The 17627-nt window shown below is 36.0% G+C and overlaps 1 protein-coding gene across 7 annotated transcripts in view; it reads left to right on the top strand.

Moving 5' to 3' along the window:
- The window catches only part of SOX6 (SRY-box transcription factor 6), a 380373-nt gene that overhangs the window by 211596 nt on the left and 151150 nt on the right, over nucleotides 1-17627 (top strand). For all 7 annotated transcript variants that reach the window (XM_076344067.1, XM_076344066.1, XM_076344063.1 and 4 more), the window contains one exon: nucleotides 16189-16361. In XM_076344067.1, the coding sequence (XP_076200182.1) occupies nucleotides 16189-16361 (173 nt within the window). The remainder of the gene's footprint in view (nucleotides 1-16188; nucleotides 16362-17627) is intronic.

The raw sequence follows: 17627 nt of genomic DNA, 5'->3' as shown, positions 1-17627 counted from the left end.
CTTCTGAAGTGTAAGGATTTTTCTAAAAAGAAATACTTTAGCCTATCAGGTTATGGTCTGCCACTTTTCAAGATAACAGTGATTGACAAAGGCACTTTGGGTCTCTCTGCATACTCTCAGATAACATATCCCACCATCACACAAATATGAACACTTGGTGCTAAAAACTGGCTGTGAGCGGGCCATAGTGAGAATTCTCCGTCTGCTGACCTGGAAAAACCATAGTCAGCCTCCACACATAGCTAAAGTTTAGTTAACTTCATAGGTAGGTAAGTCTCTTCTCTCACTTTGCCTCTTCCTGTTCCCTTCCATGTGTATTGTGCTAACAAACACTGAGAAAAACACTTTTCTGAATTCTAGTTACAACTACTGAAAAGGGCTATGGTGCTAATCAGCAAATCACCCGTGACAAAATATAGGTGTTAATTGCACGTCAGCTGAATCTGCTGTAAGAAATTTACATTAAGACAGCTATGCCTGTGTAAAATGTTTGAATGCATTAAACACATAGAAATTAATATAAAGTTCAGGTTTGGAAGTGAGGGAAAACTGAAGATTCATGTAATGAAAATGAACGTTGTTTAACTTGTTTTAATGAAATAGTCTTCACAAAGGAGAAGAGTGTTCCTTGCAATAGGCCCACTCCAACAGTTGCAGCTCTTCACTGATCAAAGTCAGATCCTATAGACCAGCTGGCATCACCAATGCCAGGGCTGAGACTGCGACTGCTGTCCGAAACGGTAACTTTTATAGACACAGTTTCTGTGATGGTCCTTAACAACCTCTGAGAGGTGTGTATTTTTTTTTTTCTTAAACAAAACTAACATGCCAAAGAGTTTGTTATCTGTTGTTCATGAACTCAAGATATATGATATTTGTTTAATGTTCTTGACTGACAGCTAGAAGATAGGAAATGGTTAAATGATACTGTGAGAATTAGACGGTTAGTTGGTAAACTAGGTAATGCTTTTGCCATGCATACCTATTCAGGCTTTTACAGTAGTGCTCTTTTTTGTCAGTGTTAGCTATGCCATAGCAGGCGTAGAGTTGTGCAGTTGGTTAAGCAACTGAGAAAGTCACTCCTCTTAAAGTATATACACTGAATTAATACCTAAAGCAATACCGAGTACTTGCGTTTGCAAAAAAAAAAAAGATTTTTACTTAGGGAAATAAATGTAAATGAGTGTGTGTGAGTGTTGCCTTATAAATGCATTTTCTGTATTGTTTTCACGTGTCAGATTAGTATTCGTTCTTATGCACGCTGGTCGTCTTATATGGACTTTTGTCTGTATACGTTGAGTCCATGGTATAACTGAAAGCTTACTGGAAGCTTAGCTTTACTCCAAGCTGCTGAGGTCCCCTAAATGCAGAACATTTAACGTACACAAGAGCAGAAAAATCACATCTTTGCTATTACATATCAAGCCAATAATGGAAGAGGTCCAAGGAGGAATTGGAAAATTTGTAAGTGAATGCAGTCCTTGCTACTTTTAAGTTACCAAAGTGCTACTGAGATCTAGGAAGCGATATCTAAATGCCCCATGTCCTTCAGCAGTTCTTCAACAATATTTCCATTTATGACCATGTTTATTCTGATACCCTGAAATTATGATGATAACATAATGTATTGATGGTTATATGTTAGAATTTAGCTGTAAGGGTGCAGTTGAAAACCTTTTTTGTGCTAAGGTTATTACCTATGTGAAACTCAAAGTGAGCAACTTAAGGTTTTGACTGAAACATGTCAGCCCTAAGCCTGTATATATACACCTTCACACAGATCCAGGTTCTCATGTCCACTAGCTGGTGTTGCACATCAGAAAAGTAAATGAAACTGCTTTTTATTAAGGAAAGACAGTTGGTTGACCCATAGGTATGAATTCCCATACAGGGAAAACGAGTCTTAATAAAAAATCATCAAATACTGTGTCTGAAAGGCTAAAGTTGCTACCCAAGAACTCAGAGAAAAAATGGAAAGGAAATCTTTGGTATAAAGAGGAAAAAAGAGCCAAACATCCATTTGACTCCAGCAGTAATCATAAATGGACACAGAGGAACAAGAACGCGGAAAGCATATACTTTCAGACTAACATTATCCCAGCCTCTGACTATTTTCAGTTCCAGGGATTTCCTGACCCTGATGTGGTTTGTTTATTTTGTATCTGTCAACTAGATCTCTCTTCCCTCCTTCCAAATACTTGTCCAGTCTCCCCTTGAGCCTATATAAAACTTTTGAGCCCACAGGATCTTTTAGGAAGTTATTCCATGTCTGTAGTGTTCACTGTGTGAAGAACCACCTCAGATGAAAATTAACTCAAAACTTTTAAGGTGATGTTATGTGATTCAGACACATGCATCTCATTTTTAAAAATAATGTAAGATGTCATCTGAGTCAATGGGTGTCAGCTACTTAACATTTTTTTTTAAAACATGGCCATAGATCTAACTGCAATAGTAAGAGTACTAAATCCCTTTAAAAAACCTGGCCCAGGGACACCTATATCTAAGAAACCCCTTGGAAAAATACCTGAGATCTTTACAGATGCAGACTGTTTGAAATTTTGATGTATATTTAAAATTCATGGAGAGGAAATGACCATAAAATACATTGCTGAAGTGCAAAATTATTTTGCAGTCACAATTAGCCTTCATCTTAGTGGGCAGTATCTCAGCATCACAGTTACACTGATGTAACTTCTGAGAAACAGGTCAGAAATACTGCATCAAGTTGCAATAGGTATGTTGTTCCAGATATAGCTCATTTTTTAATAGGACGCTTAAAAGGAAGATGATTAACTTTCAAAACCAATTGAGAGAAGTCTCAGTAGAAATCTGTTTTCCCTGCTCCTGCTTCTTCTTCATTTGTGGTTTTAGTTTTAGTGTCCTGTTAGGAAGGAAAAATAGTGATGAAACTGTAGCCACTGTAGAAATAAAATAATGAAAATGCAACTTGGACAGTGTTCTATTGTCTTAAGGAGAGAAGAACAATTAGGGGATCCTGATTTTTTAAATATATCCCAGGTCTATTTATAATATATCAAATTAGAATGCTGTTATAATGGAATTCAAAACCTCTTGGTGTGTTTCCTACATGCTCCCAGTGCTTCAAGATTTGTTCTGAATTATCTTTAGACTGTGCTTAAAGTTGTGCCTCAGTTCAGGCCTTTGAATATTAAGTTCTATTAGGCCTTTTGAATAGGCAGTGTTTATGTTTTCATTCTGAGTGATCCTGTTTGAGTGGTAGAATACCTATATAAGCACAAAAAATAACATGATACCACTCTCTGTTTTGGGACTGTGAAGAATTTCATTACCAGTGATTCTGTAGTGAAGGGCTGTGTGAAATGTTTTGGTTTGTGACCAACTAGGTATACAAATAAATTGAATTAAGAAAATTTCCAACTGTACTTTTAGTCGCTTCTAAGAAACATCTGGCTAAACATACTCATGCTTGTGGTTAGAGTATAATTATACCAGAACACTCTTAGAATATGTGTGGAACTTCAGTCTGCAAATGTAGGCCACCTCTTTGTGCTCTGGTTAATGTGATTTAGGAGGTTTTTCTGCAATAGAAAACTTGACTGATAATTCTGTAGCATATTTCATAGGAGCGCAACAAGCTTGTCATAGAATTCTAATTTGTTCTGGAATGTGTTCTATGTATTTATTTATTTATTTATAAAATAAACCTTGAGAGAACAACAAGCATAGTTTACTTGTTTGGTTTTTGTTTCTCATACCCATACAGTGAGGTTGTGATTATTTCAAAAGACATAAGATAATTCATATTTGTAGCATTAATATGCTCCGCTGAATAGGTTTTACAGATTACTAGGTTGTGTGTAGCAGATAAGTAGCACTTTCAATTTATAACTGTTTGATTATGAAAGAAATTTAAAATAATATTCAGATTTACAAGCCTGAAGCTGCCAATTTTGACCACCTAATGCCATTATTAATGAACATATCAATGGACCTGTTTCAAAGCCCACTGAAAGAAGTGTAAATCCTTCAACTGACTTCTGTGGGCACATTCTAAATGTATAAAATGTTGTTTCTTTTCCATACATATCAAAGGCTTTTGACTAAATTGTCTCTTCTCAGATGAAGTAGGAAGTTTCTTCTTTACAGCTTCCATGATAGACAGGCTATGCTAATGTCCTTGTTTTGCAATAAACTTTGCTTCTTCATTACTTATCACCAGAGGCAATAAAAATCTTCAGAGGCAAATATAAGTTTTTCATTGATATACTTGTTTGTATTTGTAAGACATGAAAGATGAACATGTAATTAAGATCAAAATTAAAATTTATATTTAAAGTATATAAATCTTGCAGTACTAATACTCCTCATATTTATATTTAGACATTTCTGAGTGGTGTAGCTAATAACTACTAACTAAAAACTCATGGAAGTAACTTATTTAACAAGATATAAAAAGTAACTGCAAGACATCATAAGTCAGAGTACATTTCACAGGAACACATCTCCTCTCCTGTGTATACTGTGCATTCCGGATGCAGTAGAAGAAATGCATTTGGGTTACAATTTTGAGTATAGGAAGAGAGGCAAGATTCCTAGAGTGTTTCGGAGTGGGATCCTCAGTGTTAGCTTTAAGGCAAATGAACTCCAATAATTGAATCCTAATATGTAAATTGATTAGCCTTTTTATAAAAAAGCTGCAATGGCACCTATGGAAAGGATCTCTTCCCTTCTTGCACCCACAGAGAAAAGTGTTAATTCCTGTTCTTGTTCTCATAGACCTTCCTAGTACACAGATGCTCAGGTTCAATATAAGGCACCACATTATCCTCCTTAAAACTAGATTAGCCCCGCAGGAAGATACAGTGATACGTTTTTTCACCTGATTTGCACATGTACAACTGCAGGAGTACACATAAAAGTTGTACGGACTTCAATTGTCATGTTTTCTTACCATCACCCCATGTATGTATTTATAGACATGACAGTGAAAAGTATTTCTTACTATTTCAAGAGAATAATCATGTTATTTCTGCAAATACTGTGACAAAAAGCAGAAAAAAAAATACTAAAACCCTCCTTTTCTGTAGCTTGCTGTTTAAAATGGAAAACTTAATTAAAACATGATTCTTTTTCATCTTTCATTATTAATCCATAGTTTAGACAATGTGAGAAGACTGAACAAACAAGCAAAAGCTTCTTTTACATCATGAACTTTTTTATGAAAGGCAAATATCAGCTAATGAAATCAGAAGTAACTATAAGTCCTGTTATATAGGGAAATTAATGTCATCTAATTCATATGAGCTATACTCATCAAATGAGATGTTAAACTAACTTCCTCTAAACTCAGCTTCCTTCCAGTCATTTTTGTGCATGTACCTACACAATTCTTTTTCCAGAATGAGATTAGATAGAACAGGTATTCAGTTCATCCCTGTGACTGAAGATACAAGTTTTAATTGGAGAGCTCTTCCTTCCAAACAGGTGCTTTTTACACTTGCACTGCAATAGGAAGAAATACTAGTTTACAAAGAATGAAAAATTGTATAGATCATTTGGCATTGTATCATGTTTACATAATAAAAAAATAAGTTTCATTTTGAAGAGTATCATGGTACCCAGAAATCACTTGTTAAAGTTAAAATTGAATATGGAAACAAAATTATTTTTATCCAGCTGTACGCTGTTATGAAATAACAATCAATGAAATGGAGCAATTTCAAAATCAGTCCTGAATTCCCCATTTACATTTTTTTCTCCAGCAGACTCCTAATCTTTTCACGTTGGTTGATAAAATCTTACTTATTCCAGACTGTCATCAATTGTGATTTAACATTGTAATTCCAAAGAAGATACTACCTATGGTTGTATATAAGCAAAACAAAATATCATTTCACATCTAAAAGAGGAAGTTACAAAAAAGTATCTTTCTTACACCTTTTACTGCAATGTTTTCTATGAGTATTAGAGATGGCTTGTCATTCATATGTTAGACCATCTGTTCCTCCATATCAAGGCACGGGTGCAAATGTTCATCTAGAACAAAGATATTTTTCTTATTTTCTGCAAATGAAGGGTAGGGCTTTTCCATTTATTTCAAACATCTCAAACATAACTAAATTAAGATATAGTGACACTACTAGTGCAGCAGAACTCCGTTGAGTAAATTTTATGAGTCAGAAGAGAAAAAAAAAATTGAAAGAATTATCCAGAAAGCAAAATAATGTTTAGGACAAAATACCATTGTGTTGGAATCCCTCTGAAGGTGGTGTGAAAGGTGGGGCAGTATTTGTCTGTGTAAGCACCTCATTTTCAGTTTCACATCTATAGTTTCACATTAGGCTATAAGCTGCTCATGGAGAGAGGTAAGAATTTAATAAGAAAGTGCATTTAAAATTTCTAATACTATGTACAGTTTTGTGCATCAGATGATGCTGTCGGGACAGAGCAGTCTCAGACCTAAAACCAGGATGGTGCTATAGAATATATATATATAAAAGCTTCTTTACTAACATTTCTACATACCTAATATAGTGAGTTTTGTAGAAACTGAGAGATACAATGTCATTAAAAATGTTATTCCATAATGTTCAGTGATGAGATATTTTGCACTTCTATTTGACATGTCTGCTATTGATCCTCTGACAATTACAAAATTCAGCCAAAGCTGATGAAAGAATCCATGCGTTTTGAGTCAGGTTCAGAGATAAAATAATAGGGAAGGTGAACAACTGGCTTCACTTACCCTTTATGGGAACATGGGGATCAGTTCTCATACTGTTGTAAATAAAGGATATTTCTATTGAAGTTTCTGGTTCTACATGTATGTGTAAATAATGTGAAGAGAGAATTAGGCTTGCTGAGTTGTTAACTCCAGTGTAATGAAGAAGCTACAGCACTGTGAACATCATTGTTATTGAGGGACTTGGTTTTTCTGATATTTAGTACTTGTGTCCCATCTTCAGAAGGAAAAACTTTGCATATCTCCATTTCCCTATGAGATTTCCCCTGGTTTGCTATGTGAGAACTTAAAGCATGATAGGGCTATTGCATTGGAGTTAGTTGTACAGCCCTTGCAAATAAGAAAAGTTATAGGATTTAACTTTAAAACATTTTTATGACTTTCTCATCTCCTTGAGGAAGACATAACATTGGCCTGCTATTGGTTTTTGTGCTTAATGTGTGTTCTCTGATAGGGAAAGGTGAACCAATCTTGTGCCATTTTAACTTAAGATACTACCACAAAAAAACCTGGCAAACGTGATCTGCGTGGGGATGTTTGCACAGAGAAGGTTCCAATCCTGACAGTTTAATCCTACTGTGACTCTTAATTATTTCTGCTATCCTTATTAACACAGTTGTTGACATCTCAGTTTAGTTTTCTACAGAAGAGAAACTGTTATATAATTACATGATGGTTAGATTTTCTTTTTTTTCCTATCAGTTCTTTTCCCTTTCAATACCTCCTTTATCCTTTGGATTTTTTATTTTTTAATCTGCTATTTCCTTCTGTTATATGGCCCACAAATACAGTTTGGAATCTTTACTGTTCCTATCCTCAGAATAACATCCTCCTCCCCTTCCCCGTCCCTGATCTAGGGAAGTACTGTCGTCTGTATTTAAATGGGAAAAACTAAACCTGAAGGTCAGGATATTTTTTCAGTGCTCTCAAGTCCTGAGCGAGTACCTTAAATGGATGGTCCATCTTTCCTCCTCTCTTGTTTGTAAATTTTTTTACTTTAAAAACATTGGAATTGAGCATTAAAGTCAATAATAATATTAATAATACAAATTTTGCTCTCTATATAATACGACCATGTTAATTTTATTTTGGTGTGTTATGCCCTGGGCTACAGTCTTCTCAGTTAACAAAATAAAACTACTCATTTTTCTTTTCTCTTTACATCATATTTTAGTGTTGGTATCACTTTACAGATTACTCACAGCCTGTGGCCTCTGCTATATCATTATATTCTAATTCCACAAGAACAGGTTGGCTGTGAGTTTTTAGTTGCAATGTATAATAGGTATTTCTCTATCTATATCCAGTATTACCACATTTTTTCCTCATAGAGTCTGAACAGCTCATATTGAGTATATATGAAGCATTTCTAAACCCACTGAAAGCACTAAAGCATTCATAAACAAATCTCTACTTGCTGCTGACAAAACCTAGGAATAATTTATTCAAAAAATTGTCGTCTTCTTTCTTCCGCATGCACATGCATGAATTAACACTTAATATGTACTTGAATTAACACTTAATATGTACTTCTAGTATTATTTAGAATGCAAGGTGACAAGTTCTTCTGGAATCCAAGAGTAATTTTAAGAAACTGGCTAAAGTATTTTTTTTCTTTTTTTTTAAAGTAGCAAACAATGCTAAAGTAGAATTGTGTATATGAGACAGTAACAAAATCTCTAAACGTAGTTAAAGTCCTCCAAGGCTTATGTCAGATAGAGTTCTTCTTTTCATGTGTGTGAAAGAAAGTAAGGAGTCCAAGAGATTTGTTGGAATTCTGCTTTTTACTGGGTGCCGGTTTGGAGGAGGGGGAGGTTGAAGCTCTGGCTAACATCACATTCCTTCCTACATTCCTGACGTGGATTACATTTTAGGACTCAACTGTGGATTCGCTACAGCCCTAAAAATGGGGCAACGTATCATTGTGCTGCTCCATGAGCTGACCAGGCACTACTCAATCCAATCCTTTGCCTCGCAGGTTACTTTGACAGTTTTGGAACTGTTTGGTAGTAACTTGTGAACAGTTTATGTTGATCCAGTCACTGCAGTGTCTTTCTTTTGAATGTATTGGTTTACTTTGATTAGAACTGTTGTGAAAAACAGTCAAGGAAGAAAACCTCTGAATAAAAGATACTCCTCAGGAAACACTTGAGAATTGCTAAGAAACAACACAGGAACAAAAAGTCCAGCAAACACATGAGATCAAAAAAATGTTAAAGGCCATGAAAGAAACATTGTCTCAGAAGAGCTGGTTATTTCCAGGAGCAAAGCTAAGGTACAAGCATTTGCTGGGAAATGCTAAGGCAGGTAAGCCTGCCTCAGTTGCCATCAGGTGATGGCAAATCTTTAGGGGAAATATTCAGCTGGATTACTATATACATTCCTGTGACTTATTTGTTCTTAATGCAGAACAAACTGTTCTGTGATTTGTGAAGTCTGAAGAAGGGATAAATCCTTCAAATTATTTTGAGAAGGGAAAAACCAACTGAGTGTGACACTTTAAATGGTCGAATAGGGTACAGTTGAACTTGAACACTCAGAGATGCAATGATAAAGTGAGGGCCTATGAGGGCATTTGGGCCCAGGGACTCCTGTCTTTATCCCAGCTCAATGTCAGGGAGAGAGCTGGATGTGCATCGCTCTTCTGCACGATACTGTCTCCCCCTGGTTAGGCAAGACATATGTGTGGACTGGATGAAAGCCTTGGTGTGATCCAAACTAAACGGCGGTGGGTGCAGGACCCTGATGATTCCTGTGAGACATGCCAGCAGCTCAGTTTGCACAGAGCCAGAGAGGTGGCTGTGGTGATGGAGGTGCAGCTAGCCCTGCAGTCGTGGGTCCCTGCCCTCTCCCTTACCTGTCTGTGGGCATACTGACATGGGAAAATGAAGGGTCATCATGACCTCGCTGAGGTAATTTAATTTTCACTCTGCTACCTGCAATTTTATGGCTAGTCTAGGAAAGACAGTCTGGCCTATGATAAGTTTAGGATTGTATTAAACCTCTCCTGCTCTGTGAATCATAGTAGTTTCAAATCGCTCCCACCTAAGAAACGGCTTAAGCATCTGAAGTTTAGTGTATGTGAAACTGGGACGAATCCTGCAGATTGTCAGTAAAGCATTTTCATCGTTCTCATAAGCATAGCTAACTTAAGCTGCCCTTTGTTTTTCTAAACCTGACAAACAGATTTTGCTCTACAGAATATTTTCAGTAGTTCCTAATATTAATTCCTGTTACTGTTTATGGACAGAGTATTAATTTTTCCTTGCTCAAAGCTTAAGACACAGAATCATTTTGAGACATAAGAAAGCGGGGGGGGATCTCACACCTTCACAAGAGAAGCTATCCGGTGTGGTTTGCATGCTGGACATGTTTGCTGTGCTGCCTTCTGCACTGGGATGCTACAAAGCACAATGGAAGCATTTATAAAACTTTTTATTGACTAAGGACTGGACAGTAGCATATGGGAACATCAACAATTGCTAACTGATCATGAAATAAAGAAATTCCAGTATTCTAGTGTTATAAAAAGAAGGGGAAAAAAAAGTCATTCAGAACTTAGTCATATTGGTTCAGCTGTTGTAACCAAAGACTGATAAGATAATAGAGGTCTTTGTGGCTGTTTTCTACTGAAATGCTTTATCTTTATGATGCACTTGGGGCCCTTTAGAGTGGAAAGCTTTTTAAACTGCTGTTGGAGTTAGAACTCAAATTAGATGCTATTGCAATGGCAAGGGGGCTCCTTAGTCAGGCAGCCCTCACAAAGTGACTTTTATCTCCGAAGCCCTTCCATTAGATTGTTACTTTCTTCTGTTTTCCCTGTTTATTTTTGTTGACTTTTTCTGCCCTATTTTGTGGCATTTAAAAGGTGACCCAATCAAAAAAGGGTAAATGCTAAATGCTGGACAGAGCCTGTGAAGTAGAGACATCACAGCCTATCTGATGCGTGCTGCAGACTGCCGTGTTAGACAGAATGGTTTAACCAGGTTATCTCTGGGCAGCTAAGATCAAATACACTTTCTTTTATGTCTAGCATTGTGTTTTTGCTTTCTTTTCAAACAATGTCCATAAATTAAAAAAAAAAAACAAAACCTGACAGAGGAATTGATTCATAAAGACTTTTTTTTTTTTTAAATGCTGAAATTGCTTAACTTGATTCAAAATCATTTTTGATTGTTGGTTGAATTGCTTTGGTTGATGATACTTTGGAACTGCAGTTATGTGATTTAAAGCCCTTAGTTTCTGGCAAAGTCCACACTTTCTTGCTTTACTGTGTCTTGATTTCATAAAAGTCACACTACATGTTTATTCTAAAAACATAACAGGAGTAATCATTTGTGATTTATTAATTTGTATTTCCTGTAAGTATATGGGGCAAAAGTTAGTTTAGATGCAGTGCATAAACAAGGATGATATTTGTCATGCTCTACACTAATCACAGAATTCAAGAGAACCAATAATACTTTGCAGCTGTGTAGAGATTCCATGCAAAGATCTCAAAGCACTTCAGAAGAATTAACTAACCGGGCATAAAAACCTCTGATTGGTAGTGTTTTACTTTGTGTTCCCGTTGGGAAACTAAGGCAAGCACATTCAAGAATCCACAGTAATTTAGTGTCACAGCTAAGAATCCTACTTCGGCAAGCTTTGGATCACACCTATAAATTTTTGGCTTATTTATGACTCCAGTATTTTGTCTTTTATTCACTTGATAGAATATGTGGTTTTATCTTGTTTTCTTCTGCTGAGTGTCAAAGAGATTAGTTTAAATTATACTATGTAAGTCTAGAAGTCTATTTTTTGTTATTCCTGCTTATTTTTTTCCTTTACCAGCAGTTATTACTCTGCCTCTATGTCATGACAACTTGCCAGAAGGACAGTTCCAAATTTAACATTGAAAAGCCTCCTGTGTTTTTTGACATGCAGCTACATCTGTATGTAGACTGAATATGTAGTAAGAGGTAACAGAAGTGTTTTAAGGTGGTAAACCAGAGATTGTTATAGGAACTATAGTTATATTATGTATCTATACTTACAGGATACTACATTTTTTATCTCTTTTTGCAATGCTTAAAGAAATCTAGGTAGATAAAATGCAAGATGATATTTAAGATTTTTATTAAATGCATTTTATTGTAACACATACAATGATCTTTCTATTACTCTCTGTACCAGAAATCGTGTAGTATTGTGATCAGTTGTAAAAGGTAGGTTTTTGCCACAAGCACAATTCTTTCTACATGTAATTTTAGACCACAAGTTGAACTCTTCTCTCTTTTCCAGCAGATTTATAGCTACTTTTTATTTTCTCACTCCTGGTTAGATTGACCTATGACCAGAATTTCTCAAGTTCTCTTTGATGCCTTAGTTCTGTTCAATCTGACCATTTTACCTCAATTTGTGCTCAAATCCATACAAGAAAAAAGGGTAAAACAATGAGCACACATGGAAAAATTAAAACATTGCTACAATCAAATTATTTTTCAGCTTATGATTATAATCACAAAGGCAAGAATATATGACCAAGGGACTATCACAAATAATAACTATTTTTTTCTAAACTTGTGATAAGACTGTTATATTTTCATTTAAAAAAAGAAGTCCTTAAACACTATCGACTTCCCACCAACACTCAAAATTTTAAATACTGCTGGTAAAGGGAGTCAATGGATCAAATTCAGTATATCTGAAGTCACTGAAATAAAGGCCCCTAAGAAAAATGTGTCAATTTTAAAGGTCTTTCCTAACTGAAGACCATTTTGTGATAGAGCCAAAGGTTAATAAAATCAGTAGTGAATGTAGCAATTTTACAGATAAGCTATTCACAACAAGTGTAGTTACTTGAATAAAAAGCTAATTCAGTTCTAAAATGCCACATGCAGTAGCAGTGAATAGCTGCTTTTAGGTGCTTTCTGGAGGAGGATAAAATACAGAATCACAGCACTCTTCTTTTCCAGCATCCCTGGCTGCCTGTAAATTGCTGCGAATGGGACTGTAGGCTGACAGGCTCTATTAAGACAAACTGCCTTTCTCATCGGAGAGATAAAATAAATCAGGTGTTTAGTCAAATTAAAATACTTCAGATGGAGCAGGCCCTGGGGAGCACTGATCCACCTGACAAATCTGAGAGAAACTCAAGACAGATGTGTTTTGGGGATAAGGAAGACCCCATGGAAAAAAAAAATGCACTGCTGTCTTTGGAGTAAGAGAATACGATTAGAACAGAGAGCGAGCTGTGATATATAATATTTTACGGAAGCTGGCATATTTACTGTATATTTTTTACTAAGCTTTTTGTTTTATCTGGTTTTATGGCAAATACATTTTACAGATAGCTATATTTTTATTTTATTTATAGATATTTTTAGTCAGCAGAAGTTGTTTATTTACTGGTAATGAGTTTAGGAATCTCATTGCTTGCTGCAGTAAGTGGATGCAAAACAGATGATGATGGCACACAGCTACTGATGACCTCTCTTGGCCCAGCCAGATCAGCTCAATCTGGTCTGCATTCTGAGCAAGTTGTTTTTTATTGGTATTTAAACTATAAAATAATGGTTGGGATTTTCCACTCTAAATTTAAATTATACCTCCCCCATACTGTTCATACAACAACATTCTGCATCTTACGCTTTTTCTTGTCTTGAGCAGTGTTCAGTTAGGTGTCTTGCAGCTTCATGGAGGTCTCGTTATTTTCCAGGAGCACAGTGTACGTTTTGTGGTCATCAGTTCTATTCTGTTGTTGGATTACATAGCACAGTACAAATTAAAGAGTATAGTACTTTAAATGGGGTCATTCATTTCAGGTATGTTTCTCTGAGGGGGAGAAGGAAAGAAAAACAATTACTATGAATTCCTGAATAAGAACAGTTACTTCTGCCTGCTATTGTATAAAATTCAGAAAAAAAGAAAAAGAAATTCCCTTATCAATTTGCTGCAACTGTATCAAATGGTTCTAACTAATCATAACAAAACAATCAAGTTTTGTAGCCTTAGAAGGCACTCTTTGTGGTAGCTTTCTACTCATATTATGAAGCAAGTACAAAGTGTACAGAATAATATGGAAATGGAGCAGGAGATTAATATCTGCTTTGGGTATGTAAAATACTTTATGACTGTAAGATCAGGGGCCTGCATTACAATGCCAAAACTGCTTGACAGATGTGCAAGTCTCAAGCTGTGGTTTCCCAGGTGGCAGTGGATGGCAGTGAGTATCATTTGAGGCAGCAGGTTGCTTCCCGTTGGCTTTCTAAAATAGGTGGAGTGGTTGATCTCTTCTAGTCATGATGGGCAGGGGAATTTTTCTTTGGAAGAACGGTCTTTTATCTGTGAAAATGAATTTCAGCATACAATAACGTACCCAAAAGCACCTAAATAACCTTTGATACATGGTGCAAAATCTTCAAGACTGAATAACAGTCTTAATAAACCTTAAGAGGGTTAAGGTAAGTCTATACTGAAGTTGCAGATAATTGAACTGATGTCAACAGTGTGTAGCTCAGTACAAGCTAATAGATCCTGGCAAGGCAGCACCTTCAGTGCAGTATTTTCCTGGCCACATACCTGCCTAAGCTTACTTTCAAAAATCTTTTTTTGTTGTTGTTTTGAAACAGCTTTTTGCACAGAACTCTTTTATTGCTTCAGTCATGCATATCACACTAGGGTTTTGCAGTAAGTTAGTCTTGAACAGTAGAGTGTCCTTCAGGTTTAACTTCATGCGTCCATTATACTTCTTGTGACTAAGAAAATTGCTAACCATTTCTGAAACTTCTACTACAACAGAAGTTACTCATTTTTCCTTGTCCGGAGGCCTGTGTCACATGTATACTGAATTAAGATTTGGCATTACAGGGTACTGAAACACTAGTTTGTTGCAGACTCTTTTAAAACTAAGATAGTTAATAGTGACTAAGAAACTGAATATTTTCAGTACTTTATGTTGTTAAATCGATTAAGAAATGTACAGAAAAACAGGTACCCTTTGTTTCTGGGAGTTTGCTTTGTTTAGAGTGAATGACTTAAGCCATGCAGTCTCTTTTTCCACAGAAAGCCATTATAGACAGAGGTTTTCTTGTATGCTGCTTTTGCAAATGAAATTCTGTTTAAGAATAATATTGGTCCCATCATAGCACGATGTAAGTAGTAGAGCATCTTGGGTTTGTGACCTGTTTGGCAGGAGTCTGTTTTGTCTTCCCTCTCCTTATGAAACCTGTCAACCTCTTTCTTCTCTTCCCTAGAAGATATCCATCTTACTCCTGGGAAGAAGGTGGAGTCATAATTTTGGTGACAGTTTCTCCATTCCCTCCCAGGTCCTGTTCCTCACACATTTTCTTCCTCTTCAAAAGTCCTCTGACTTCTTTATCACAGTCCTCTATTGTGAATGGAGGAAAGGAAGGATGCAAATACCCTCTCTTTTGTGCCACTTTTCATATCATTGTGGCAGACTGCAGACCTGACTAGTTCTTGATTTGGTTCGCTTCTTCTCTAACTCTCAGTTCTCCTGTACAACATCAAATTGTTTCATTTATCCCACTTCCAACTGTAAACCTCTTTCAGATGCTCTTCCAATATTCCTGAACTGCTGCCTTACTGTAATTAATTACCTCTTATAGAGCTGTGAGTCTGCGATGCTCACACAAGGAAATGCAGTGTATGGCTCAAATACAGGAGCTGACATTGCTGTTTGTGACAGAATAATATGTTCATATGTAAGACGGGATATTTTTGGATTGATTTGCAAAAGGACCCTGTACTCTCTACTTAGGAGACCCATGCAATTTACCCATAAACAGACCATTAAGCATCATTAGTGCAAAGAATAAATGTACCGTAGTTTCATATTAATTAAGTACTCTCTGTAGAGTAAACTTTGAAAGTTAAATGAAAATTTTTAAGCCACTTTCTCAGGTTAGCCATTTCTCTTAGGGACAAGTAGAGCTCATTTTTAATACATATTCCATAACCAAAGCTTACATTTACCCAAATGACCTACCAGATATATGGGTATTTTAGAGAAATGATCAATAAACTATTAAACTGCTTCTTCCACTGAACAGCATCTTTTAATTTTTTTTTTAGCACTTTTACATACTTGTGGAAAAAAACAACAAAATATATAAAGTGAAGGAAAATTATGTCTAATAAACTATGAATGTATTTATCACACTGGGCAGATTTAGATGGAAAATTTACAGGGATTTGTACACAGTGCATCGTTAATTACTCCTGTCAGAAAAGAAGAAATCCTCTATATCTTTTCTGCTCCAATTTTTGTTGTATCCTCCAATGCTTAGAGCACAGCAAAGCCATGTGCTAGATTCTTTTGGGATTTGTTAGTAAAATGTATATTCAAGCTGCCACTTGAAGTAACCATGTTGGTGATTCAGCCTTTTTTTTTGTGGATATTGCTTGGTAACTATTGTCTATCTCATATTTACAGTACATCTTTCCTGCACATTTAGGTACACCAGAAAGCCTGGCAGAAAAAGAGCGACAGCTCTCTACTATGATCACCCAGCTGATCAGCTTACGGGAGCAGCTCCTGGCTGCCCATGATGAACAGAAAAAGCTGGCAGCCTCACAAATTGAAAAACAACGGCAGCAAATGGACCTTGCTCGCCAACAGCAAGAACAGGTGAGGCTCCAAGAAAGAAACCTGTGAAAATGTTTCATGCAGAATGCTTATCATAAACACTGTTCTACTTGGTGTTTCCTTTCCTCTTTTTTTGATAAAAGAGCTTAAATATCTTCAGAAATGACATCTTTTTCCAGAAAGAGGAAATATTATAGGACCCTGAGGAAAAAAGTGGGTGTGGACATTTAAATAATTTCTTTCCTAGAATAACTGGCATTTGATAGATTTCACAGTTCTTGTTTCTTGCACTGAGATGCAATTTTGGGAGTTCCAAATAAGCCAGACTTTAACCATTATTTAACTCTTTGTCTTTTTGACAAGAAAGTAATTGAATAAAACCTTAGGCATCCTCAAACCTTCAAATATCTTCTACAAGTAAGGTTTGATTTGTTTGTTTGTGTTGTGGTTTTTCTTTTTTTTTTTTTCTTTTTAAAGATGCGGTTGTCCAAGGAGCTGTCCTTTTCTCATTGTACAAAAGTGTAACAACAGTGATCCCATACACTAGTTCCCTAGGCATTAGATCAGACAGATCCAAATTAATGTGTGGTTTTTAGGAATCTGACATTATTACTAGAATTATCTTTTCAGTTAAACGTATTTTATAGGATATATACAGCAATATATGCTCTGTTGATTTTAATGAGTTGTGACGTCTGGTATTTTATGTGCTTGAGTATTTGCCCACATGTAGGAATATGGACTCATCCCCTAATGGAAAATAACATAAAGGAACACTGTAAAAAATCAGAAGTTAGAATGTCATTTAGCCATCCAGAGATGACACAGTAATTAACTATTGACACTTGTGAATAAGCTAGCACAAATTAATCTTGACACATTTGCAGACGAGTGATATCTTACAGTGAACACTTTGTAATTATATTTCAAAATGAAAATTAAATGACACTTAAAACTAGGTTGTCATGCTCAATGAAGCGAGCATGTAGCTCAACCGATAGGCAAATAAAATTCAGAATTTGAGCCACATGGTGCTTGTGTACCCTACTTTACTGTGTCAAGCCTATACATCAAGGCTGTGCTATGGTAATTGCATTGTGGGGTATTGGATACATTTTCTATCACAGTACTGTTCCATCTAAGAGGAACCATTGGCATTAGATGCTTCGTGGTATATTTCTGGTTTTCATCAGGAAATGCCTATTCAAATGGTACTATATTGTACATACAGGTACAAAAAGCTGTTCACAAACAGTCTGAACTCCAGCAGATCAGTGCCTTTGCACATGTAAACAAAGATCTCATCCT

Source organism: Aptenodytes patagonicus, chromosome 7 (assembly GCF_965638725.1).
Source record: "Aptenodytes patagonicus chromosome 7, bAptPat1.pri.cur, whole genome shotgun sequence".
NCBI classification, from domain to species: Eukaryota; Metazoa; Chordata; class Aves; order Sphenisciformes; family Spheniscidae; genus Aptenodytes; species Aptenodytes patagonicus.
This window is presented reverse-complemented; position numbering and strand designations above follow the sequence as displayed.